A 24929-nucleotide genomic window follows, 5' to 3' on the forward strand; every position below is an offset into this window, starting at 1 on the left:
GAGCGAATGAAGTTGATAGCTTCCCTAATCTTCCAAGGGGTCTTTGTCGTTTTGGAGTTAACAATGCGAGCAAGACAGATTGAGTCCACTTCCACAAGGTAGGGTGTCTTTGCTGTTAGTTCACACCATTGAAGGGCAAAGCGAAGAGCTAAGGTTTCTGCCTCAAGAGCCGAAGAAGCTGCTAATGGGAAACAAAGTCCTGCAACTAAAAAACCATGAGAGTCGCGCAAACAAGCTCCGCCTGCTGTGCCGTTAGCAGAAAATAATGCATCTGTATTGAGCTTCAATCGACCGGAAGGTGGAGCGAGCCATTTGATCCAGATAGTTCGTTTTCGCGGTGTGGCTGAAAATCTTGCGATCAAACCCTGTGAAAGCAAAACGGAGTCTGAAGTGTCTCTGCATTGAATGGGTCTAGAAAGGGATATCAACACAGTCTCACATTTGATTCTTTTAACAGTGCCAGGGATAGAAAAGGTGGATCCATTATGAATTGATTCATTGTAAGATACCCAAAGCTGCCAAAGAATCAGACTGGGAAGAAGACGCGCTAAGCAGCCAACTGCAGAGTTTGGAGATGAAAACAACCACCAAATGTGACATGTTGCACGAACAGTGCTAGCATTTGACATTGATAGTCCAAATATCCCGCCAAAGTGNCCTCGGAATAGGTTCACCCCTAAATAACGGAAAGGCAAAGATGAACGTTGCATTCCCAAGATGCGTGACATGGTGGCTGCTCTACGGCCTGAGCAGTGTTTAGAAGTAACAAAAAAGCTCTTGGTAAAGTTAATTTTTTGCCCTGAACCTGCTTGATATTGTTTCAATGTTTCCACCAATGTTTTTAAGGAGTTTGATGACCCGTTTGCAAAGGTAGAAGGATTTGTGGAAGGTAGAAGCATTCAAGACAATGTTCTGCTTGCATTCGAATTACTCCAATACATTGACAAAAGGTGCCGCGGCTCCAATGTTGTGGTTAAATTGGACATGATGAAAGCATTTGACAGAGTTTCTTGGCCCTTCCTGCGAGCAGTGCTTAAAAATTTTGGTTTCCCAATTGCTTTTACAAATCTTGTCATGAACAACCTTGCAGCGACAAGATTATCAATATTGATCAATGGTGTCAGCTGTGGTTTTTTCCAACCTACTCGAGGGGTTAAGCAAGGCGATCCACTATCGCCGATGTTGTTCATTTTAATCTCAGAAGCATTATCTCGCTCCCTCATTCTCAAAATGGGCACAGGTATACTCTCCCCTTACTCAACTGGTTTGAACTGTCCTATTGTTACCCATTTGGCATTTGCAGATGATATAGTGTTCATTGATTTAATTCCTTTTAATCAATTCAAAATGAAAAAAAAATGTAAATTAACTAAAATTAAATATCGAAACTCAATTTGAAATGAAAAGAAATGAACTTTATTGACACTATAGTAATGAGTATTATGCTCACAGTAATATCTTTTGATTTACGGAAAAGTCCAAAGCCGCTACCTAAAAATGCATTCTGAGAAAATTCACTTTGTAATCCTAATCAATAAAAAACTACAAAAAGGTAAACCGGCCAACTAATGCCTTTTAAGCAGGAATCTAGACTGAAGGAGACATTACAGATAAGATGCTGAGATTTCAGATGGGAAACAATTGGATTTCATAGGCTCTTAACACCAATCTGGGACCATTTGTACTTTTATCCCAGTCTTGGCAAGCCAATCATTTGCAAAAACATTACAACATTTTTAAGAATATGGCAGAGTTGCTGAGTAATTCATGTTTGTCACTAAACTTCTATTTTTTTAAAAAAAAATGTTTGTGTTCCTGTTTTTCCCTATACTTCATCTGGTTTCATTCCCATTCCTCTGTGCTACAGACTGCTCCAAGCATTCTTGATTCTCTACTGGACCACCCCAATATCTTACTCTTTCCTCAGCTTGAAGAGCCTGTGTGAGAGGTTCAAATTCACTTGTTCAGAACTTGGGAAAACAACATTGTTTTCATGTTTCAGAAACATAGGCATCTCAGAAAAAAAAAAAAAAAAAAAACCTGAGTTACCTCTTTATGCCAATTTGTCCGAGCAATGATGAGGTAGAGGATGAGTGTTTGCAGCACGCTCCCGCCCAGCATTGCAGACCAGATGCCCTTAACACCGAGATCGAACTTGAAACCGAGCAGTGCACCAAAAGGGAGCCCGACGACATAGTAGCTCACCAGGTTAACCAATGCTACTAGGAACTGCCACCCCGCGCCAACAGCCACCCCTGCAATTGTTGTCCTTTTTCGCTGTCATGACTGTTTTCTTGTTGTTACTAAAGTAAAGAGAGGATTTCTGAATATGCTGTCATATATTGTCATATAGAAAAGCCCTATGAATAGGAAAATATGCCTACCTACCTAAATCCCTAATACTGTCTAATCTATAGAGATTCCATATATTAAATATATATTCCATAACATGTGAAGTTTCTTAGAGTTTGAGGGAATCGTACCATGGAAGACCGGTTGGACAGAGTTCAAGAAGATTGTTGCTGCTAGGAGATAGCCTAACTTGGAGGTCTCCTTCATCACCTCTTCATTCTTTGTGAACATTCTGGGAAACTGGTTTACTGTGCTGGCTACAATGGCTGTGAAAATGGTTCCTAGAATTGCAGATGTTATGACATTCACTATTACTGAGAATTTTGCAGCTTCTGGTCTGCCTCCTCCTAGTTCATTTGAAACCCTTACACTGCAAAAAATCCCAAGAATCAGACAAAAGAACATTTAGCAGAAAATAAGAAAAAAATCCCAGATGACAGAACCACATAACTAATGGTTTTGATGGTGCAAAAAAACTGAAAATGTGAAATTTCTTACCTGACTGATGCATTGAAGCCAAGAGCAACCATGAGTGCCCAGAGCTGCAAGTTCACGCTGTCGAATCCATACAACGATGCAATTGGTAATCGGTGTGAATGAAGAAGTGGAATTAAAACTAAGCAAAGAACATACAATAAAGTTGGGTGGTGGCTTGGAGAGCCGAGTCCAGCATTCTGAAATGAAGCGTGACACTGACTGCTATGTAAGTATAAGAAAATAAAGTTGTGCATTCGCTACTAACCAAATGGACACAGAGTCCACTGCAACTGCAGCATTGTTGAGGCCTCCAACCATGAGAATCACAGCTGTGAAATACCATAGCTCTAAGCTGCCACCACAACAATTGTCAGTTCAAAATCAGGGTGAACGAGGGAAGCGGTTTAGTTTAGACTTCTCGAGTTAGAACAACTGACCATAGCATTGCAGCTGAGGCGAGTGACAGCTTCACAAAGTTAAACAACGACTTAAAAGCCAACCACGAAAAGCCAGTCCACGAATCAGCGAAAGACCCTGAAACTATGTAAACAATCTGAGCAATGATCAAAATCCACCAAGATACATTCCCAGCAATTGCAGCTCCAAGCAGGCCACGATCGAGCCTCATCACGAGCGCCCAACTTAGCAGCCCGTGAACTGCGAGTGCAGCCACAGATATGATGGCCATTACCCAGACTTTGGCCTGGGCTTGGAGGAACTTCTGGATAGGGAAGTTGAATGCATATGCAAACAGCTGAGGAATCACCCAAATCGCGTATTTCCCCGCGACATGAGATATGTGTTTGTCCTGTCTCAGCAGCTTCAGAATTGGTGAAGTGAACACATAGACTGGTGTTAGCAACAAGGCTGTGACTCCAGTGATGATCCATGATCTCTGCAAGTAAATCCCCAGCATGTTGAACTCTGAAGCTCCCACTGCCTGCCCACACAGAGTTTCAAGAGCACTGCCCATCCCCAACTGTCACACCAAGAATCAGGCTTTCAGGCCATATATAATCAAGCAAGAAACGATAATAATGACAGAAAGTAAAGAAGACAAGATTTTTGTTTCACCGGAGCAAAGCTATTCTTTTACTAATTGTAATAGTAAGACATAGCAATATATTTATATGCAACGTTAAACATTTACATAAACTTAGCTATGCTCTATTCTGTTTAGTACAGTTAAAGCGGGCCGATTCACCCATTGCGAGCCTAATTTCTGACCGGCTTTTACGGGCTAGCCCACGGGCTTTTTAAAGTTGAATTCACAGTTCAAAAAATAAGTAAATTTTTTTTCTAAATGTTAATGTTATATATATATATATATATGTGGGGGGGGGGGGGGTTACACAACAAGGCATGTAACATATGTATATTTAATTTTTTTTAATAGGGCCTGGCCTGCGGGTTGGCTTGCAGCCCGCACGGGCTGCAGGTCTTAGCAGGCTGGGCCCATTAGGCCCGCATGCCTATCTTTTTTGTGGTTCTAACCGGCCCTATCACGGGTTAGGTGCGAGCCACTCCGCGGGTTACGGTCCACTTTAACAGCCCTATTTCTGTCTAATAGATATTATCTTCTCGTACATATGAGACATACACAACAGAAGTTGCAGTAAAAGCGACACGGATCTCAAAAAGAGCTTACCATGATACCATAGACAAAGCCTTCAACAACATTCTGAACCTCTGAGACAGCAGCAAGTTCAACATGCCCAATTTGTCCAACAAAGGCAGCTGTGACAAACCCAAAAGAGAATTGAGAAACTGCAGTTAAGATTGCTGGCCCTGCTATCTGCCACACCACCTTTGATTCATCCTTCCATTTATTGGCAACCTTCTTCCATTTCTGAACATCATTGACCTGTCTGCCATTGCCAATCTCATCACAACCCCGCTGTTCTACTTCCATTGAAGGTCTGAGACAATCTAATAATAGTCAATGGAATACCTAACAGGAACAGAGAAAATAAAGGAGAAATCCTTTTTCAGTTAGAGAACAGTTCATCTCGAGCTTTCCCACTTCAATAATAGAATCCTATGCGTAGTAGTGATTAGGAGAAACAGAAAAAGGCCATCAAGGTTTGAGAAGACAAGAGTAGAATTCTTTCCTAAAAGGCTATATTTAGAAAAGCAGTATTTGGTCCCTTTTAACATATATCATATCTAAAGCATATGGTTTGTTAACATTCTTTATATTCCGTATTACTCGGGTAAGCTCTTTGCCCAAATATAATACTATCATATTAACATAGGTAAGTTTTATAATTTTCAACTAATTACTAGTAACCTGCCATTGCACCTCTGCAGGTCACTTGGGAAAATTGCACAATTTTACAATTCTGAATGGTCTAATTGTACTTATTTTAGTTTTTTTTTTAAACAGTACTTATTTTAGTTGAGTGACCAAATTACATTTTCACGTTATGTTCGATGATTAATTTGACCCTTATTCCTGTTATGTTCGATGGTTAATTTGACATTTATTTCTATTAACATTCTTCTTTTAACTTAGGGTGTAATTGAGTGGAAGAGACTCGTAATTTTCTAGTACAAAAATATGCTCCATTTGTCCACCTTTACGAAAAAAAAAAACATTTTAAAACATATTCATAATGGTAGTTGCCTGAGTTGACTTATAAGAATTCAAAATTGTCGTTTGTGCAATAATGAACTTAAGCAGACACATTTGGCATTCCCCACAGGCCCACATTGCTGTTGTGCATATAGTTTATCTCCCTATGTTGACCAGTTTCCAATCTTGCATACCTACCCCGGATACTGTTAGTACTTAGTAGTTCCTTTGTTTAATGTTTGCACCCCCATTTATTTGTCATGAAAGAGTAACACTACACGTACCAAAAAGGTAGTAACCGTAATGTACACGTTTTTTAAATGTGTATCCAATCAAATACAAGTACATATATCATAAAGGTACTAACCGTAACGTTTATGAGTTTGTCTCCAATTTTGCTTAAGGAAGAATACTAAGAAATCAGTAAACATGCTCAAATACAGAGCATTTCTTCTTCATCAATGCGATAATTGTGCTTGTTGACCTTGCCCCGTGTTCTGATTTTGTGATTGTAGAAAATAGTACAAAAGGTTTGGTAGAGCATTGAAAGTTGAAACTTTCACCAACTAGAGGTTGTACACACCAAACTAACCCAGACATCTTGATCTTCTGGAAAAAGTCCCTTTCACTCACAATTGCACACCAAACCATAGAAATACATACATATATTGACATTGGAGAAACACTAAATAAAGTTCATCTATAGTGCCAAGCAAGCACTTTGTGCTCAGATGGAACCTTTATGGCTCTCCTTGAAGAAAGGTGGGGTATTGACTCTTTGTGCTGTAACAGATTAAAAAAAATATAGAACAGATACAACCCTCTAATACAGTTAATAGTACTCAAAAAAATAAAAAAATTCATCCATACAGTTCCCGAGTTATAAATTTAGTCTGTCCAAGAATTTTCTCCCACTATCAAATGGTGATAAATTTACGCTCACACAAGATACTTTAAAGCTGTAGTTCCATAGGAGAATATAGGATTTCATAGAGACGGAGAGACCCGATACAGCAGTAGAACACAAACAACTTAGACTGATATATCGTCCTTCGATTACATAACTATACAACAACTTCAAGAAAGTGGAAGATCTGCCAACTAGTTATTGAGAAGAGGAATGGGGCAGAGAGGCCAAAAATAATCAGTGCACACTACTATGATAGACCTTACAAGTTTATGAGGTCTGATATACTACTAGCATATACAATTGCATAATTATCGATTCTACAGGCTAAGCTTAAGGTATGTGGCTCCTATAAAATTAAAGAAACAATTAAAAGGAAGCCAGCAATTAAGAAGAATATTTTCAAGTAAAACTTTGTCCCATCTACTGGGGCTGCATGATAAAATCCATGAGCATAACCTCCGTGAAATGAACTTGAAAACAGGTAAGGAACTCCAGTTGTTGTTCCATAGACGGTAGCATCATGAAATCCATTCACATGAAGGTTAAAAAGGGCAGGAATAGCTCCAAAAAGAGCAGATAAAGTTAAGTTCCCAAACCTCGCACTTGGCACCTGCATGAAATTCCCAATAGGGTCCAACTCTTCCTGTCGGAAATAGTTTGTGTCCACAGGTGGAGCAGTTTGAGGTCTCTGTCCCACAGGACGGTTTGGTATACTGATTCCAGGAATCAATCGCGTCCTCGGGTCAGAACATGCTTTGCCTCTTCCATATATGGGAACTAGTCTTTCCTCTTTTATGACTGCCTTGCAAACGGGGCATTCATGGGAATGTGAATGAACTTGCAGCCATTGGTAAAGACAAGGCCAACAGTAAAGGTGGCCACAAAGCGTCACTATTGGATCATGAGCTACGTCAAAGCAGATATTGCATTCAAAATCACCACACTCGCAATTTACATCAGTAGAAGAAGACGCGTCTAATGATTCACCACTCCCACAATCCATGTCCATAAAGCCTATAATCAAGCACCTATTATCCATATAACACCAAAGTAAAAAATACAAACAAAAAACAGCATAGGCTAGAAACACAACATCATCAATCACAAGATATAAAAATTGTAAACAAGAACAATTAATGACATCATAGTTTGCTGGCCTTGACATTTTATTAACCCCTTCTCAAACACAAACAATTGAAGAAAAGTAGTAAAACATGAACAAAAATATTAAGGCTCATATTCCTACCAACATTCAAATTTAGACAACCGATAGTGATATAATAAATTACAAATCAAGTTAGTTGCAACACATATGCAGCCTAAGATTTCAGCTAAAAGAAAACAGAAAAGGAACTGAAATAATATTGGCTAGTACTGATGGACTGATTGCTTGTTTGAAGGCAGGCATTGAAGCTTTCAGGTGATATCGATGCTGGCCAGTACCGATAGACTGATTGCTAGTCAACAGGTAATCTCAGTATTCATATATTTTCATAAATCACAACTGGTGCACCCAAATGGATATCCATTATTCTTTCATTTTTTTTATTTGTTAACATCTTATATTTGTTTCTACACACACAACAGTGTAGCAGCACCAGACTTGCACAGCAAAAGGTAGCTATCAATTATTAGCTACAGTTAAGTTGATTTCCAGCAACCGATCTAACAAATCTCGAAAAATTAAGAGAAAAGTTCCACGGAAACCACAGCAAAATTACACTCAAAGGAAGAACACGGATTCGGTATAATAAATAGCTACAGAGAGAAGCAATTCCTAGTATTACCATCAGGAAACTGAGAGAAAGTAGACGGATCCAGATTTCAACAGCTATCCAGAAAGGAAAGATAATAAACAATACAGATCTAAGTATCTAACCACTGATCAGATAATAATAAAGCACAACTAGATCGAATCGAGTCATACAAGATACGCGGGTGTGCGCAGAGAGGTAGAGAGAGAGATAAACGGGGATCTAAATGGCGCCACTTACAACTTGTTGATCCGAATTCCGAAACCGGAAAATGTTTGGAGGCAATGGAGGAGTCGCAGACGGATAGAGAGATAGCTGAGACAAATGGAGATGGAATTGGATTGGGGATCTATTTCTATATCGGTAGATGATAGATCTCCAACACTCTACTCAATTGATAATTTTACGTACAACTTAACGCAGGGTTGTTGCATGCGACATCGTTTCAACCGAGGTAGGCTGCAGGCAGGCAACATGGAGGAAGAGAGTCATTAGTCATCAATCATGGATGACTATTCATATAATTTATTACCGTGATTGCCCTCCCTCTGCTTTTTCTTTTCTTTAATTATTTTCAGAAATTCATATCATAAGAATATATGTCACTAATATTATGTACGTCCCTTTTAATAAAAGGGAACAAATATTACTTATTTAATTCCCTTTCACCTAACACCGTAAGGAAAACATATACTACACTTAAATACAAGTAATATTTCTCTAATTAAGACGGAAACAATTTAGATAGTATCGACCTAAATCGAGATTCCAAGTAAAATAGCTCCTTTTTAGTTTATATAATATAATAATTTGAAGGAAAAGAATCAGTTATCTCGAAGTAGGAAAAAAAAATAGAATTTCAGGAAATAGAAAAGCAACCCACAAAGCACTTCAGGAGACGTTTTGACATATCAATGATACGTTGTCTCAATGAATCTCAAAATAGTAACGTTTCCTTTTCATGCCAAAGCTTCTTTGGGTAGTTGTCGCCTTCATTACCCAAATCTTGTATCTGGCCACCGGTCACTGAGATCGCATTTAATCACTTGGCGTTATCCCCACATTGGTCAAAGAATTGAATTGATTTTGCAGTTTCCAGTGACAGGTGGCAGTGAAACAGTAAAGTTTTCAATTCAAGTCTGCTTTATTATCAATTCAATGTCTGCTCCAACTTCAGCCAGCTTTGGATCCTTAGCCGCCTTGGCTGCTTTTGCAATATTTTCTACGTCAAAATCTATTGCAATTCTTCTAACAACCCCATCAAGCATCTGTAATAGTAGGGATCACAAGAATATGAAGGTTTTAGAGCAAATATGCAATGGCAGCACTTTTTTGGCGCAGTATATTACAAGCATCATCAATCAACAGAACAAAAAGGATCAACTTTTATTTAGACCATTCACATTTTAAAGAGCAAGTGCTTCTAAACATACCAGTGATCCTATGGCAACCAGAACTCGGAATTTTGAATCAGCTTCAACACTTTCCTCTTCTGCAATCTTTTGGAAAGGAAATTCTAAATTTAAATATAAATAAATAGAGGGAGAGAGGGAGAGAAGAGGTACTAATGGATGCAACAACTAGGCTTAGGTCATTACAAAATGAAATTAGTAGCACAATAGATACCTCAAGAGCTGCTGAAAGAACTTGAGATTGACCTTCCTCATCCTTCTTTTCAATCAAAAGAACAGCATAGCTAAAGATCCAACAAAATTGTTAAAAAACAACAATAGGTGAGCAGCATGAGGAGAAGTTCAGCAAGACAGCAAACAACATAAATCAGTACATCCAGTGAAGATAAGAATTCAAAAAATAGATGTTGCAATACTTACTTGAGTACCATTGTCGAATAAGAAAGTTGAACATTTTTATTTGAGGACAGATAACAGCTCGAGAAAGCATCTAGAATCTACAAAAAGAAGTGACCAAGCACAGTAGATGTTAATTCAGAACATTCAAAAAAAAATGTGAAATTTGAATTACCGGAGTATTTATTATTCAGGGAAGGATACTAACCTCTCCACGGTGTTTTATTAACCAATCATTAAACAACGAATTCTTGAAGAGATTAGTCACAGCACGGATGCTTGTTAGAAGATTTGCAGGAAGGGGAGGATTAGCAGTCACCTTCTTGATCAACTCAATGAGTGTATCTGGTGAAAACAAATTAAAGACTAAAGCAATTGCCAACCTCAAATGAGAGTTCTACAATAAGCATAAGCAACAGTATACAAATTACTAGAAAGAAAATCAGATACCATTGTCGTGGTTGACATGTTTGAGTAGGATATTTGCCCCATCGGGGTGTAAAATTATCATCCTCAAGATATCAATAACTGCCAAAAGAAAGAAGCAAATAATAGAACCTGTTATCAAACCTTAACGAGAGGTTTTTGAAAAATAATAATAATAAAATACTCTGTAAAATAAACTAATACCATAATTATTATTTATTTAAAAAAAAAAAAAAAAAAAACCTCCTCACATGTGATGTGAAAGAGTTGGAGGAACTTCCAACATCAATAATACAAGAATTGCATAGAACATGACTGCACCTATGAAATCTCTTAGTACTTGTCCTAATGGAAACATTAACTTTAGAATGAGATGATTACCAGGAAATAGCATTGATAGTGGCCATGTCTTAAGCAACCTCAGAACCAATGCAAGATCGACATCTGAAAATCTACTGGTGTGATAGTGCGATGTATCTTTCAGAATTTTAACAATAGCAGTCAATCTTGATAGATCAGCATCATTTATTGACAAATTATTTCTCTCCTTCAGTAAAGAACCATTTATCAAGAGCAAGTCAAGATAATTATAAACTATAAAAATTGAAATACATGGGAAAATAAAGAGGTTTTCAAATTTAGGTTTATTTACTGAGTCAGACTGTAAACTACTGTTGAATTCCAAAATCTTCTTGAGAATCCCATCAAATTGTGCTGCATCAAATACAAGCATCCCTTTCTAGAAGAATGAATATGTATGTCTTAGACAAAAACATTATAGAGAATAGCCTTAATCATAGGAGTAAAAGTCTCGACGAGAAAATATTATTACCTTAGGGACATGCTTGAGAGTAGGTTTTGCTGCAGTAGCTGTTGTTAAGCCACAATGAAGATAATTCTAAATCAACCTTAATTATCAAAGAGATACAGAAAACCAATTCAAAATTGAAGGTTCAGTGGCTATGAAACGAACCAGGAGCTTTTGAAGGTTCTCCAGGAACATAAGCATTGGCTGAAATGATAAAGAAATGTAAGAATTATTCTGAGAAAAGATAGGGATAGGAAAGGAGAAATTAGGGCCAACTGGATTCAATTAATTGATGTCAATTGTCAAATAGCTGACACATCAAAATTATACTTACCACCAGTGAAGGGGTCACGGAATGATGGATCTGGAGTAAAATTTTTCTGTCCAGTATTTTGTAGTATGAATTCAACAATCTGCTCACGATAGGAAAGAGGGAGATTCTCCTTCAGTAGCCAATTATCAGCAGTAGCATATGGATTATCTGTAAATAAACCAAAAAATATCATTTAATACTAATTTTTTCAATAAAATAAATTTTAAAAACGGATGAAAAAAAATCCAAAAATTGGAACTGGATTGACTCTTTTAGTAAAAGCAGGTTTGAATTTCAGTAGAAACTACACGCATTAAGATATGAGCCCTGGGAAGATACCTTTGCGATTATATGGCAATTTACGAACAGGCTCACCATCACCAATATCAACATCAAACACTGAATGAAAAAAAATATGGATTTGTTATTGAAAATCAAAACAAAAACTATGCTGAAGAATCAACACAGAAAAACAGAAGATGTTCAAGCTTTCCAATCAAGATCCCCCCCAAAAGAAAATCACAATTCCTTTTGCATTGTTACCAGAAAGGCAGGGAAAAACAAAAAGTTTCACGTAAAAATACTAACCATAATCATATTGAACTCCATCAAGCACAGGCTGGGTCAGGCCATCATCAGGCCCATCAACAACTTCACCAACCTAGAAGGAGGCGACAGGGAAAGCAGACATAAATTAAAGAAACAATTAGTAATTTAGTACCAACAATTTGAGTATTCATCTATGAAAGAATGGATCTTACTTTATCCCATTTCTGTTCCCTCAGATTCCATGCATATGCTACGCCGTTGTCTCCTTCCCGAACAATTTTTGTCTGCCCATCACTAGTGCCTGTTCAGTAACTTAAAAAATGAATTAGAGTAAAAGAAACATATGTAAGAATTCAAATTAATCAATATGTGAACATAAAAACTTTCTAAAGCAACAGAACTGAAATCTAACCTGGGGTCTGCAGAGCTTCCAGCCCTGGTAGATCTTCCAATTTCAATCCTCCAACTTTCTTCCTAAGACAAAAAGAGATGCATCTTTCTTAGAGTCTGCATCTAGTAATCATTTTTCATATCCCAGAACCAATATTAGTTAAGTGACTTCTAAACCCGAGACTAGAGAACTTGAATTCTAAAAGCCTGTATATATGCAAAGAAGCTGCATAATCCATATTTCCGAAAAATGAATCAGGTATCTATGCAAACCAATATAAATTGTCTACGAAGCAATGTTTCATATGTTCCTACCAAATAAACATTTAATGAGCATTATTCTAAGAAACTTGACACTTGGTACACTGCAGAGATAATACTTTCATAAAGGAAAATTGGGCAAATTGTTGCTAGAATCCAAAAAACATAAGAGATGAAGTATTCCCATGGAATATATTAGGGACGCTAGAAAGTTCAGGAAAATTCACTCAAACAGATTAGTGACTTAGTGAGGCAAAGGATCTGATTGTCTTAGCCGATTTAATGAATAACCAATAAAAAGCTCCCGTGTCACAGGAAAAGCAATTAACAAAATTTAGGTATCGCACCTACTGCACTTGTACTGATAAAGTAGATTCTCATATGACTCAAGTTCTAGAGGGTCAGCAATCCTATCCTGCTGTGTTGTCCATATACGCACTATTCCATCAGAACATGCAGTCACAATATCACCATTTTCCAAGAATTTGACATCCCAAACACATCCAGGATGTTGTATGCTCTGGACACAAACTCCATCTGCAACAGATGAAGAAAGAATGAAAATGTTACAGGGAAATATTATACTCCATTATAGAACAATGTTACTCTCTATGCTTTGTAAATTACATGTGATATCTATAATAACTAAAATATTTTTAAAATTACCTTTCCATATCTTAGTGAAACAATCCTCACTTCCACTGACAATAAGCCCAGAGACATGAGCATCAACAGAGTATACAATAGAAGTATGACCAACCATCTCCATCAATACTTCACCACTAAGTGCCCACAGCCTAATTGAGCTGTCATTACATAATGATAGTAAATATGAAAAAATGCTGATAAGTGAAGATACAAAATAACAAGACCCTCGGTGCTAATACACAAATGCATTTGCAGATCAGAAAATACAATCAAAGACACGTTAACTAACGTACAAACCTTAGATTATATTAACTAGTATTGTCAAGGACTCATATTAATAAGGACCAAACCAAATGCACAAAGAGGTTCTTGAGAAGATTGGAAATGCTTCTATCATATTAAATTTGGGTTTACCGATGTTCAGTGGATTGCACCAATAATAAATCATCTCTTCAAGGTAAGAGTTAATAAAAATACAATAAAATAAAATAAAAGCACAGAAACAGAGTTCAAGATTCCAAGACCCCTTTATGGCTTCAGAGAATAATTAACTGCCTCCTCCACAAAAAAAATAACAATAAATTACAAGTGTTTACACCAAGGATAACTGAGCATGCTTCATTAAAGAGCACAAACCAAAGAGAAAGCAAAGCATACCCATCATGTGATGCAGAGAGGACTCCTAAATCAGGCATCACAGCCAAGCCTCGAACTGTATCTGCAAAATACCATCCACGCATAACCAGAGATCAACAAACTAAATTAGAACATCCAATCAAGGGTTGACTCAGTAATGTTGTTTGATACAAAAATAGATGCCATCCCCTTCCAACATTAAAGCCATAGCCAAGAGTACAGAGCCAAACCTGTATGGCCAACAAAAGTGTGTGCACATGTGGCTCCCTTCCAAAGCTTTAAGGTCATGTCACTTGAACCTAATCACCATAATGATTAAGATTATTTTATTATTAAGGTTATCATATTTATTTCTAACACCACGGGGGAGGGGAGGCATAGCAACATAATGTTATGAGGGGCAAATGTTTAGTGTAGAGGCATAGCAACATGATTTAACTGATTCAGATCATAAACAATAAGAATTCAAATGCAAAAACTTGAGACAATTTTCCATCCCTACCAGTTACAAGCTCTCCTGAAGGCAACTTAATAATTGCTTGAATAGGTGCTTTATGAGCTTCCAGAACTTCAATCTGTTTACCTTTCCTCCATCGTCTTAATGTACTGCAATGCAAGTTTTAAAATAATAATAATTACAGTAATAATATAAGTTGGACACTTAAGAGAGCTAGAATGGAACGGATCCCATATGCAAAACCCAAAAAAATAGAGGTTACATTTAGCTCAATGTGGAAAAATGGCCAAACAAACTATAGAAAAAGATTAAAGCAGAACTTAGTCAACTTACCAATCAACAGAAGTTGACACAACATCTGAGCCATCCAATGCAATGCCAGTAACTTGCAACTTATGACCCTTTAGCTCCTGAATTTTCTCCCCAGTTGCCAAATTCCAAACAAAAATGTGAGTGTCCATACCTCCAGAAACAACTGCACCCTCTGGAAACTCCTCGCTGGGAGAGACCCAAGCTAACGGCCCCACAAAGCTAGTATGGCCCAATAATATCTTTGACATAGTGTAGTCACGGTTGTTTGATCCATCAGGTGACCATAGCCTAACAGTTCGATCTCTTGATGAAGTTGCAATACCAACACTATCACATATGCATACACCACGAACCTAGTATTTCATATAAAGAATGAAATTCAAAATAAAATTGCTTTAGCATGTGTTAAATGGAAAACATATGAAGAATGTGCTAGATGATCCCTAGCCATGTCTAAGCATTCATAGGTGTTCATTGGGTGTCCCTTGTATCTAAAACACAACAAAGTGAATACTCATCGTTTTTTCTCAATTATATTTCTCTACATCAAGAATTGCATTTAAGTCAATCTATAGTAGCACAAGAGCAGTTAGTTAGGTTCTGCATAGAATTTCGCATCATTCCCTACAGAGGATAATGCAAAATAATTGTCTATGTCGTGGACATTGTTTCAATTGCACCTATTAGTAATTCAACACATGGAATTCAAACCAAGTCAATTTGCATTAGAACTTACAAATCACTAAAGTCCTATTGCAATCCAGAGAGTTTAGCCTAAGTTAAACAATATATATGAAGTTTACTGAAGCTGAAACGAAATCTGGTGTGATTTATTCTTCATATTGACGTGAACTTAAAAAATCAAAACAAAACAAAAAAATTAAACAACTGAGCTGAGTCTCTGAAAGTGTACTGAGAGAGAGCGAATGAGCAAAATGACGTACATCGTCTTCGTGCCCTCGAAGCTGGCATCTCAATCGATACTCGGCGAAGTCGATATCCATCATAACCTGGGTTGGAGATTGTATCAAGTATGGTTGGAGTTGATGGTTGGAGTTGGAGATTGTATCAAGTATGGTTGGAGATTGTATTAGTATGTGTGATCTTCACACGGCGGGTCTAAACATGTTATACGGGATGAAATTAAAAAATTAGAGGAAAAACTAAAATTTAAATTTAAATTTAATAATACTAAAAAATGATAATATCATGACAAAATTTATATCTATACTATTAATATTTTGCGTAATATTGTAAAATAAGGTAATACAATTCATATTCGTAATGCAATTGTACATTAAAATATAATAATACAATTCCTAATAAAATATATTCTTACCTACATTTCCTATTCGTAATACAATTATACATTTTTTTGGTGAGATGGAAGGGCTCAAAGGCCCCAAGGACTACCGGTCTTCTGCAGGTTGCAATGTTCTGGGCATCGCGAAGGAGCAGGTCTTTTAGATCATCGGGCGGCCGGTCAAGAATTGTAGTCCCCCAGGCCGAATGTTGACCCTGATTAGCAAGGAAAGGAAGTCAGCACATTGATTTCCCTCTCGGTACACATGGGTCACCTTGATTGATTGGAATTGCCCCATGATACGTTTGCACTCCTTGATTAAGGTATTCTCATGAAGCGTAGGGACCGAATCATTTTCCAGTGCGCGGATCATCGCCTCCGAATCAGTTTCGACCATGACCTTTTCGAAGCCATGGGCACTCGCAATTTGGAGACCCTCTCTAAACCCCCATAACTCTGCCATGAAGCTATTGATGAAGCTATTGGTACGTCCTATATTAGAAATAAAGCCCATAATCCAATTACCATGGTGATCTCTGAATAGACCGCCCGCGCTTGCCAGCCTCGAGTTCGACTTCACGGCTCCATCCGTATTGATCTTTACGAAGCCAGGCGGCGGTGGAGACCATCCGACCCACAATTGTTGGGCTTTCAACGGACCATTATGTTTGAGAAGGAGATGCTGCGCCTTCATGGTGTCGCCTGTTGCATGTCTAAGGACCTCTCTTGCTGGAGTGTGAACATTGTTGAAGATGATGTTGTTCCTAGCCAGCAATATGTTATACATTAATATTAAATACAATTTCTAATAAAATATATTCTTACATAAGTTTCCTATCCGTATGGATCACGGGCTGGGCTCAATTTGGATTGAAATGTTAGAGGACTGCCTTTCGTATGGATCACGGGCTTTGACAGGACAGACTTAACGGGCCACGGGCCATAGCTTAGGCAGGGCAGACTTGATGGGCCGCGGGCTTTGATGGGAAATGTTATTTAAAAACAATCCTAACCAGTAAATTCACAGGTGCACAGTAAATGTTATTTCTCCTGATATACACCTTTCCTCTTCTTTCTCCCCTGTTCTTCTTCTCTCGATATTCAAGCGTCGCCGATGGCCGTACTTCCGTTGGAAAGATCGACGGCATTTCCGTCGCTAAACTCGCTGCCGGTGGGGTACAGGTTCCGTCCAACGGGCGAGTAGCTCATCGATCACTATCTGAATCTGAATATCAACGGTGAAGTCAGTGTGATTCGCGAAATTGACATCTATAAACTCGAGCCATTAGACCTGCGTGGTGAGGTTTAATTAATTAATTAACTAATTTATTATTAACTTGTACAGTTTACGGCGAGTTTATCGTAAAAATTCAACCTTCATCTGAACTAGCTAATGCAGTGTATTAACGGGCTGGCGGTTGGGCGGGCCATGACGGTTTGGATTGGGTTGGGTATTTCTACGGTTTTCATTCACTTAGCGAGAGAGAGTATTGAGTCATGCATTGTAAGCCTCCTTAAAACCAGCAAATACTCAGGTGATTTGTTCGTACTTCGCTCTCCCAGCTCCTGAAGCCTCTTCCCTGAAAATTGAAAGAATTTAATTTTCATCAACTTTTTTTTTTAAATGCGATTCATGCACCTTGTTTATGAATCTTCTTGGTTTTGCTTGTTGTGTGGAATTTAAAACTACTGCTATATTGAATGAACTTTTTATGTAGTTGATAGTCTCCTGATTTAGCAATTATTAAGATCCTTCGCACAGCAGAAATGCCAAAGCTTGATTTCAATCTTGTAGTCTTACTGGCTCGGAGGCATGAGTTAATGTTAGACACAGAACCTTGTATTATTTGAATTGTGTTTTGTGGTTTAATAGCAAATAAGTGCAAGGCTCTTCTGTTCCTGACCTTTTAAAACATGTTGCAGGGTAATGGATTTGGGAGAAAAGCTGCTAAAGTTCATAAAGCAGACTTCTTGGGTAATAATATTTTAAAATGAAATTTATGTTTTTATGTATTTTAGTTTTTAATTATTTTATAGTCGATATTGATCTCGGATCAATGAGATCTTTAAATCTTTATAATTGATTTTTAATAATATACATTTTTAAAAGGAAACAATTGGCAAAAATATACTCCGTATTAAAAAGCTCTACACCAAAATGGTGTAAATGAATAGTGTTACACCATATTTGGTGTAACACTTTTCATTTACACCATTTTGGTGTAGAATTTGGTGTCTTGGAGGAAGGTTGCACCAAATTTTTACACCAAAATGGTGTTTTGGCTTGTTCGTTGGAGATGGTCTTATGTCCAAGGATTGTAAATTTACAGAGATGGGTTAAGTTAATAACAAGATAATTCCTTTTAAGAATACGAATGATGCCTGGTGATCAGAAATAAATATCTTACACTAGTAAAGATTTGTACCTCGGTAATAAACTTATCTGTTGCAGTATGGAACCAATTTTGGTAACAGGTGAAATGATGGCCCAACTACACTAGATGTCTAGATGTGATTTGAGAGTTTCATTCAACCTAAAGTCAACTAAGCACTAACCACAGTCTAGTTGTGGTGGGCTACACCATTCCCATTTCTGCATTTTATACGTAGATTGGTATAGCATGGTTCCAGGCACACCATCCATATGTTAAACCCTCCATGTGAATAAATGCACTGTCACCATCTCCGTTTGACTTCACCATCTTAATTGGCAAATGGAAACATGCCGCATCATGAGTGGCATATGAAGCAATGTTTTTTGGTTTCATGTACTTTTGTTCAATCTTAATCAAACAAAAGAACTGGAAAAGTTATCTTCTGCTTGCTGTTGAGCTCTTCATCATGAAATATCACATAACCCCACAATTTAAATCATGAAATCTTGCCCTTGACTATCTTGCTAAGCAATGACTTATGGACTGAGGCCTTAGCTTTAGGAAGATAAATGCTGACCAGTTTGTTCTTCTAATTGCATGGAGAATGACTTCCTTCCATGTGTTTCTGCAGTGTGGTAATCTTGGACTTCACTTCTTGTGGCTTATTATACATTTTTTTGTTGGTATATGGTACTTTGTGTTAGGCATAGCCCAAACCATTGAGAGTTTTCTTATCTCTAGTGGCTTCTGGGAGAGTTACAAATCTCTAAATATCAGCAAAATTCAGCACTTGGCAGTTGTTATAGACTGCGAAGAAGCTCAAGAGACTTCAAAAGTTATTGAACTCCTGCAGTTTCTTGCAACTATTGGTGTAAAGAACGTCTCCCTCTATGATAGTGAAGGTATGTTGATTTGACAGGACAACTACATCCATATTCATGTGCTCCTAGATGAACTTAGACTATATCTCTATGCCCCCTCTTTTGTTGTTGCAGGAGTGCTAAAGCAGTCCAAAGAAGCCATCAAGGAGGAGTTGAGCCGTATAAAGTTCTATGAGGTTGAGTTCCCCAATTAGCATGATAGGACTACCCGTGGTATCATAGTTTTTAGTTCTATGTAGTATATATGATCTTTTTTAATTTGCCAAATCTGAGTATATGTTGAGCTAGTTAAAGTCTTGTCCTATTACATATATTTTCCTTGTTGTCAATGTCCCTTGGGCATTCATCATGCAGCCTTTACTTAAATGTGGACATCAAGAACTCACCGTGAACAGAGATGTTACATACCTATAATAGGAGGCAATGAACCCATACTTGATAATGAACAAGCAAAAATTATAACAGGAAAAAGATTCAACACAACTAAAAGTGAAGTGAAAATTTTCAACATCTAATTTACCCCCTGATGACATGGGAATTCTGCTAGAGGATGACACCAGAGTTCATGTGTTTGTGAGCAGCTAGCCTTAATTAGGAAATCTTTTGTACGAGGAAAAGAAAAAAGACAGATCATTCAACATAAAATGTGTGCTCTTTTCCTGCTATGGTTCCATTGGAGTGGCAGCTCAAATAATATTGTATTGCTTTGTGCAGGGAACTTCTTTGCCCACTCCACTTTTACACAAGTATAATAATCTGGAGTTTGTCTCATCAGCAGATGGAAAACATGCAATGGGCAAAGCAGCTAATTTCCTCTTTGTCAAGCATTATACTGGCACAAATTTGCAGAAGCACACTTTTACAGAGTCAGACGTGACTGATGCACTAAGTGTTATTGGTCTGTTGTGTGACTTTCCCTCACATAGTGTATAATTTTCAGATATTTTCCTCCTTTCTAGATTAATTTTGCCTTACGATACCTTAATATTCTTACTTTCTTGGACGTTACAGGTTGTTGTGGACCAGACCCTGATCTCTTACTAGTTTATGCTTCTGCAAGATGCCACCTCGGTTTCCCAGCATGGAGACTACGGTACACAGAGATTGGGTGAGTAAACTTATGTGCTTTGTCCATATTCACTTAGCAAAGCTTACCAGTAAAAAATTATACCTTTCATAGTAATGGTGTTGTTTTGTAAAGAAAATAAAAACGACTGGAAAAGTTTCTTTAAGGCTGTCCACTTCACTACAGATTCCTGGAACTGAATCTTGAAATTTCTCTTGTTACAGACATATGGGGCCATTGAAGTCGATGAAATTTGGATCCCTCATGAAGGCCATTTATAAGTTCACAATGGTTCACCAGAATTATGGTATGTTATGCCCACTTACTGCTTATAAACACCTCCTGGAGTAAACTGACAATAAAGCAACTAACTTTTGTGTTCTCGAGTGATCCCATTTCCTTCATATTCGTGAAGGTGAAATGGTAATTGGAAGCCATAGCATTCTTAACATTTGAGAAGCAAGCCTATGATCCATTATTCTGTCAGGGTCATAGTTTGGACATTTTAAGGCTATAACAGGAGATATGTTCTTTTTTTTTTTATTGGAAGGGTAAATTTTACTATTAATAATAAGCGTATAAATGTAAATATTGGTTCCCTTAAGCAATAAGAAACCATAGAGGAAAAGAAACAAAAAAGTAGTAGTAATAACAATCCCCCACACTCTCTGCACCCAATAGAGTGTGAACTCTATATTTGTCCAAGACTTGCAGTTATGTGAACTGAGCAACAGCCAAAGTTACATGCTCTAACACCATGTTGTTGCAGATTTGATTGGGATCATGTGCTTATTTGCTTGTTTATACTACTGGCATATTCTGATTTTGATCAAATTTTTACAAAGACACCTATCATAAAAAATACTTGATAAAATGCATCGACACTCAATGGGGGCATTGTATTGATAACACCGAATAGTTGATGATAGGTGTCTTTGTTTATTGTATTGATAACACCGAATAGTTGATGAAGTGTTATCTCGGCTATTCAACTACGATGGACTGAATTATTTTCTTCATTGGTTTTGTTTCAGGCATATGAACCATTACAAACGGACCCGAACACACTGGTATTTTGAACATGTGCAAGATGATAGATGATGATGATCATTTATCAAGATGTGGATTTGTATTATTATTATTTATATTCAACTTGATCATTTTGACTAATAGCATCATCTCCACTTTCCTATAGAAAAAGGGAAGGTCAACTTGTTGATTATGATTAATGACTAGCATCTTTGCATTTGCATCCAGTCCCCCATGGAAGGCCAAAAGATTTGGTACAGAAAAACTTGTCATCAATACAATAAGTACTTATTTGTAAGTCAACTGGAATCTAATGATATTGTACTTTGTCTATTGTGGATTTTTTATTTTTTATTTTTAATATACAGCCCAAAAAATGTATAAAACAAAAACAAAATGCAGATTATGGGTCATAATTAACAATTTTAATTTTAATAGTTCTCAAACAAAAATTAACAATTTTAATTTGGTGGATTTGCTGTGCCTGTCATCAAACTCAAAAAGTTTAGATCAAGCACAAGAGATTAGGTTCCATGCATTTTGATTAATGGAGTGTAGCTTTGGGTCCCTCAACATGTTGACCTTCATTAATGCTGTGTTTGGATGGTAGAAATTAAAGTGAATGATAAGAAGGTTGAAAAGAGAGGAAGAGAAAGGTGTATGCATGTATCATTTTTATTATGTGTTAATTGATATCTATGTTGCATGGAGAAAATATATTTGTAGATATGATTTATACTTTTTATATTTGTACTTTTCATGTGTTTTGTATCCTGCATTTTTGTTTAACCACTTCTATACTTTTAATTGCATTTTTGTTTGTTTGTTTGTTTCGGAGAAGATCTCATGGAGATCTTAACTAGTAGATCCTTTGCGTCATGACTTCACGAAGATCCTTTAAACAATTTAGAATTTTTGTACCGTAATTTTCATACTGCCTCAAATTAGCGGAACTATCAAATATATCACTCATTCTGTTTTTTATTGGAGTCACCAAAGAATTTTCGGAACATTTATAATGTTCCTCCACTAGTGTTGTGGATACTTGTTAGCTTCTCTAATTACCCAATATATAGGTTATGTTTGACTTTAGCAATGGGTTTCAATTTATGCGATGGAATATGAATGAGTTGATAGCCACAAAACAAGGATAATTATTAAACTAATGTTGAGCCACAAAACATGTATATATTATACTACTCCCTATATATTATTGTAGAAGTATAACTACAACAACTGTACTGTTGCTGTCCTCTCCTCATCTACCATTCTATAAATACCAAACCCACTAGATCACTAATCTCCTTGTATAGTTGGTGAACTTTGCATACAACTATGAAGACCCTCTCATCTTTCATCATCTTCGTCTTCCTCGTTTCGGTAATTCTCTAATTTTCTGTTCTTTATTATCTGTTTTCTAAGTGTTAAGATACTTGTAAATAAACGAAATTTTTTTTTCTCTAGTTTTTCATTTCACCGCCTCTCCGTATACCATGTTTTTAGTTTAGTTCTTTATTGGATCATGCATGTCATGAGCAGACCCTAACTGTATGAGGCACCTTTAAGCTCGTACTATACTCAGACTAATCTCCGTTTGGCTGACTCAATTAAGTGACAAAGTATTGGCCATATTAAAATTTTTTCATACAAGAAGGGGTTCAAACTCCCCGATATCTTTTAAAGAATAAAAGTGCACGATCACTCACGGCAACCAAGTTGAACTTTGTTTAGTTCTTTATTCTTTCACTTTATTGGTGTTTCAGGCTGGGTTTCTTGCGGCTGAAGCAAGAAGAGATCCAGGAGAGTATTGGGACGCGATGATGAACGGTGATCCCATGCCGAAAGCAATCACGGACCTTCTGTCCGTAAATCAAGATCCATCATCGTCTCCGAAGGATAGATTTGTCAGAGATTTCGATATCAAACCTAATCTTATTATATACCACAGCCATGTTGATGTTTATCCCAAGAAACACGAGGTTGTTGCCAAGGATGTTCAGCATAAGAAAACGTAGATAGACATAATCATTTTTAGCTCTCATGCATGTATGTATGCTATTGTCAACTACAATTATTATTATTATATTTTGACAAGGAAAACCCACAACAACTAGCCGATAGTATATACTTAGTAAATTATATTATTCTTGTTCGTAACCCACAACAGAAGTAAGAAAGCTTAGAATTACATCCGATCTATATTATATTAGTTTAGAATTTCTATGCTTTGGTTTAAAATAATTGTGACTAGGTCTGTAAGTCACGGTAAGTTTGTAACTAAGTAATTGTTTATTTGATAATTAAGTTATTTTATGACCAAGCAAAGCTTATATATCTTTCCTTTTCAATATCTCATTTAAAATTACTCAAGCAATGATGGTTATAACTATATGGAATAAAAGTGTCCTTTTACCCATCCTTAATATATATTTTTTTTCACTGCAATCATGTTAACTTGATGATGTTATCCTACACCTAATATGACATAACACCTTTTGATGGGGTTTGAACGAACCTATCAAGTTTTTTAGAAAACAAGAGAAATTATCTTTTTATGTAATAACCGACAAAATAAAGACAGTTCCTATGCAATATGTTTGACAGAAAAAGTGTTGATAATAATTAATTAAACTACCCACTAGGTCACTCTTTTTGGGTACCCATCAAGTTGTGACCTTATGGGAGTTAATATGGATATAATTAAAATCACATAAATATAAAATGTGAGGGTTTACTTTTCAATGATGGAACATGGAGTTAATCATTTCCAGGGATGAAGTTGATAAGATATAGTAATGGTTTCTCAAGTTGACTTTGTGCCAATGACAAACTGGATGGTTATGGCATCACTATGAATGTGAGAGTTGATAAGAATAATGTACATTATTGAGATCTAATATTTACATATTTAACATTGTATCAGTAGTTGGTCGGATCGGATACGTAATTTCAGGACATGAGATCTAACAAAATTAATTAGATAATGACAAATTTAGTAGTATGTATAAAATAATGAGTTTTGGCACCCAAAAATGCAAACAACATTCGATTTTCATTTACATCAAAATTATGTATGATTGCTTTTAGTGGACAACTTTGTAACCTAAGTTTGAATTAGACTTTGCCTAACATGATAAAAGATAAAAGAAGCTCATCCAAACTGCAAAAGCATAAAGAAGAATTGATAAAACTCTATTGAATTATGGGGTTATTGTAACAAGTATATATCCATAAATATAATGAGTAAATTAAGAACTGGGAGGCCAATTTACTCAAAAAAAAAAAATACATGTGTTGATTGGATGACATCTTCGCTAGCCTCCGAATAACTTGATTTGGCCATTTTTTTAATCCTATCAAATGGATTTAAGCCGTTGGTGCATGGTTAACTCACACCACCTAAAAGTTATCTAATTTTATTTAATTTGCTTTTCTATTTCCCATGTAACAAAAAAAAAATGCAGCTTTTAAAGGATAAATAAAATTGGTGATATGTTCCCAAAATAAAAATAAAAAAAAAAATTGGTGGTCAAGGGATATTGGACATAAACCACCCAAAATGGTACATATACAGTCTTTAACACTGCCCCCACGTCCAG

At 36.7% G+C, this 24929-nt stretch overlaps 5 protein-coding genes across 10 annotated transcripts; 2 read left to right on the top strand and 3 right to left on the bottom strand.

The window, feature by feature from the left end:
• Positions 1–1600: 1600 nt before the first annotated feature.
• LOC116031821 (protein DETOXIFICATION 33-like) lies at positions 1601–4933 on the bottom strand. Its single transcript, XM_031274131.1, has 7 exons — positions 4478–4933; positions 3267–3808; positions 3095–3181; positions 2851–2907; positions 2484–2722; positions 2050–2255; positions 1601–1937 (listed from the first exon to the last, which is right to left on the bottom strand). Exons 1-7 carry the CDS (start codon positions 4739–4741, stop codon positions 1833–1835), a joined length of 1500 nt encoding a protein of 499 aa, XP_031129991.1. The 5' UTR covers positions 4742–4933; the 3' UTR covers positions 1601–1832.
• A 1436-nt stretch (positions 4934–6369) lies between these two features.
• Positions 6370–8563, bottom strand: LOC116032204. Of its 2 annotated transcripts, none has more exons than XM_031274664.1 (2): positions 8242–8563; positions 6370–7342 (listed from the first exon to the last, which is right to left on the bottom strand). In XM_031274664.1, exon 2 carries the CDS (start codon positions 7321–7323, stop codon positions 6661–6663), a length of 663 nt encoding a protein of 220 aa, XP_031130524.1. In that variant the 5' UTR covers positions 7324–7342; positions 8242–8563; the 3' UTR covers positions 6370–6660. The 2 variants fall into 2 exon arrangements, with proteins under 2 accessions (XP_031130524.1, XP_031130523.1); XM_031274663.1 differs by having other exon boundaries at positions 8309–8561.
• A 204-nt stretch (positions 8564–8767) lies between these two features.
• Positions 8768–15748, bottom strand: LOC116032203 (phospholipase A-2-activating protein). Its single transcript, XM_031274662.1, has 22 exons — positions 15621–15748; positions 14698–15029; positions 14410–14513; positions 14138–14206; positions 13929–13989; positions 13290–13429; positions 12971–13160; positions 12385–12446; positions 12185–12273; positions 12012–12084; positions 11763–11822; positions 11445–11591; positions 11276–11314; positions 11135–11172; positions 10955–11041; positions 10684–10849; positions 10327–10404; positions 10085–10221; positions 9901–9977; positions 9695–9764; positions 9502–9567; positions 8768–9336 (listed from the first exon to the last, which is right to left on the bottom strand). Exons 1-22 carry the CDS (start codon positions 15681–15683, stop codon positions 9202–9204), a joined length of 2283 nt encoding a protein of 760 aa, XP_031130522.1. The 5' UTR covers positions 15684–15748; the 3' UTR covers positions 8768–9201.
• A 1289-nt stretch (positions 15749–17037) lies between these two features.
• Positions 17038–21663, top strand: LOC116032857 (dehydrodolichyl diphosphate synthase complex subunit NUS1). 4 transcript variants are annotated; one of them, XM_031275596.1, is made up of 10 exons: positions 17038–17277; positions 17370–17514; positions 17698–17802; positions 17903–17954; positions 18986–19256; positions 19350–19411; positions 19950–20133; positions 20247–20343; positions 20526–20608; positions 21336–21663. In XM_031275596.1, the coding sequence occupies exons 3-10, from the start codon at positions 17747–17749 to the stop codon at positions 21341–21343; spliced, it is 813 nt and encodes a 270-aa protein (XP_031131456.1). In that variant the 5' UTR covers positions 17038–17277; positions 17370–17514; positions 17698–17746; the 3' UTR covers positions 21344–21663. The 4 variants fall into 4 exon arrangements, with proteins under 4 accessions (XP_031131456.1, XP_031131455.1, XP_031131457.1 ...); XM_031275595.1 differs by having other exon boundaries at positions 17379–17514; XM_031275597.1 differs by lacking the exon at positions 17698–17802 and having other exon boundaries at positions 17379–17514.
• LOC116032858 lies at positions 21528–23430 on the top strand. 2 transcript variants are annotated; one of them, XM_031275599.1, is made up of 2 exons: positions 21528–21624; positions 23094–23430. In XM_031275599.1, exons 1-2 carry the CDS (start codon positions 21565–21567, stop codon positions 23343–23345), a joined length of 312 nt encoding a protein of 103 aa, XP_031131459.1. In that variant the 5' UTR covers positions 21528–21564; the 3' UTR covers positions 23346–23430. The 2 variants fall into 2 exon arrangements, with proteins under 2 accessions (XP_031131459.1, XP_031131460.1); XM_031275600.1 differs by lacking the exon at positions 21528–21624 and adding an exon at positions 22604–22710.
• Positions 23431–24929: the final 1499 nt, after the last annotated feature.

Source organism: Ipomoea triloba, chromosome 10 (assembly GCF_003576645.1).
Source record: "Ipomoea triloba cultivar NCNSP0323 chromosome 10, ASM357664v1".
In the NCBI taxonomy this organism is placed as follows: Eukaryota; Viridiplantae; Streptophyta; class Magnoliopsida; order Solanales; family Convolvulaceae; genus Ipomoea; species Ipomoea triloba.

Excerpts from the sequence above, each read along its gene's own strand:
- LOC116032204 (XM_031274664.1), bottom strand. The coding sequence starts at position 7,323 with ATGGACATGGATTGTGGGAGTGGTGAATCATTAGACGCGTCTTCTTCT.
- LOC116032857 (XM_031275596.1), top strand. The coding sequence starts at position 17,747 with ATGCCAAAGCTTGATTTCAATCTTGTAGTCTTACTGGCTCGGAGGCAT. Across the intron at positions 19,412-19,949 it reads GCCGTATAAAGTTCTATGAG|GGAACTTCTTTGCCCACTCC; the intron begins GTTGAGTTCCCC and ends TGCTTTGTGCAG. Across the intron at positions 20,134-20,246 it reads TGATGCACTAAGTGTTATTG|GTTGTTGTGGACCAGACCCT; the intron begins GTCTGTTGTGTG and ends TGGACGTTACAG.
- LOC116032203 (XM_031274662.1), bottom strand. The coding sequence starts at position 15,683 with ATGATGGATATCGACTTCGCCGAGTATCGATTGAGATGCCAGCTTCGA. Across the intron at positions 15,030-15,620 it reads TTCGAGGGCACGAAGACGAT|GTTCGTGGTGTATGCATATG; the intron begins GTACGTCATTTT and ends ATGAAATACTAG. Across the intron at positions 10,850-10,954 it reads GTAGTTTACAGTCTGACTCA|GAGAGAAATAATTTGTCAAT; the intron begins GTAAATAAACCT and ends TCTTTACTGAAG.
- LOC116031821 (XM_031274131.1), bottom strand. The coding sequence starts at position 4,741 with ATGGAAGTAGAACAGCGGGGTTGTGATGAGATTGGCAATGGCAGACAG. Across the intron at positions 3,809-4,477 it reads GCTTTGTCTATGGTATCATG|TTGGGGATGGGCAGTGCTCT; the intron begins GTAAGCTCTTTT and ends TTGGTGTGACAG. Across the intron at positions 1,938-2,049 it reads GGACAAATTGGCATAAAGAG|GCTCTTCAAGCTGAGGAAAG; the intron begins GTAACTCAGGTT and ends CCTCTCACACAG.
- LOC116032858 (XM_031275599.1), top strand. The coding sequence starts at position 21,565 with ATGGAAGGCCAAAAGATTTGGTACAGAAAAACTTGTCATCAATACAAT. Across the intron at positions 21,625-23,093 it reads AATACAATAAGTACTTATTT|GCTGGGTTTCTTGCGGCTGA; the intron begins GTAAGTCAACTG and ends TTGGTGTTTCAG.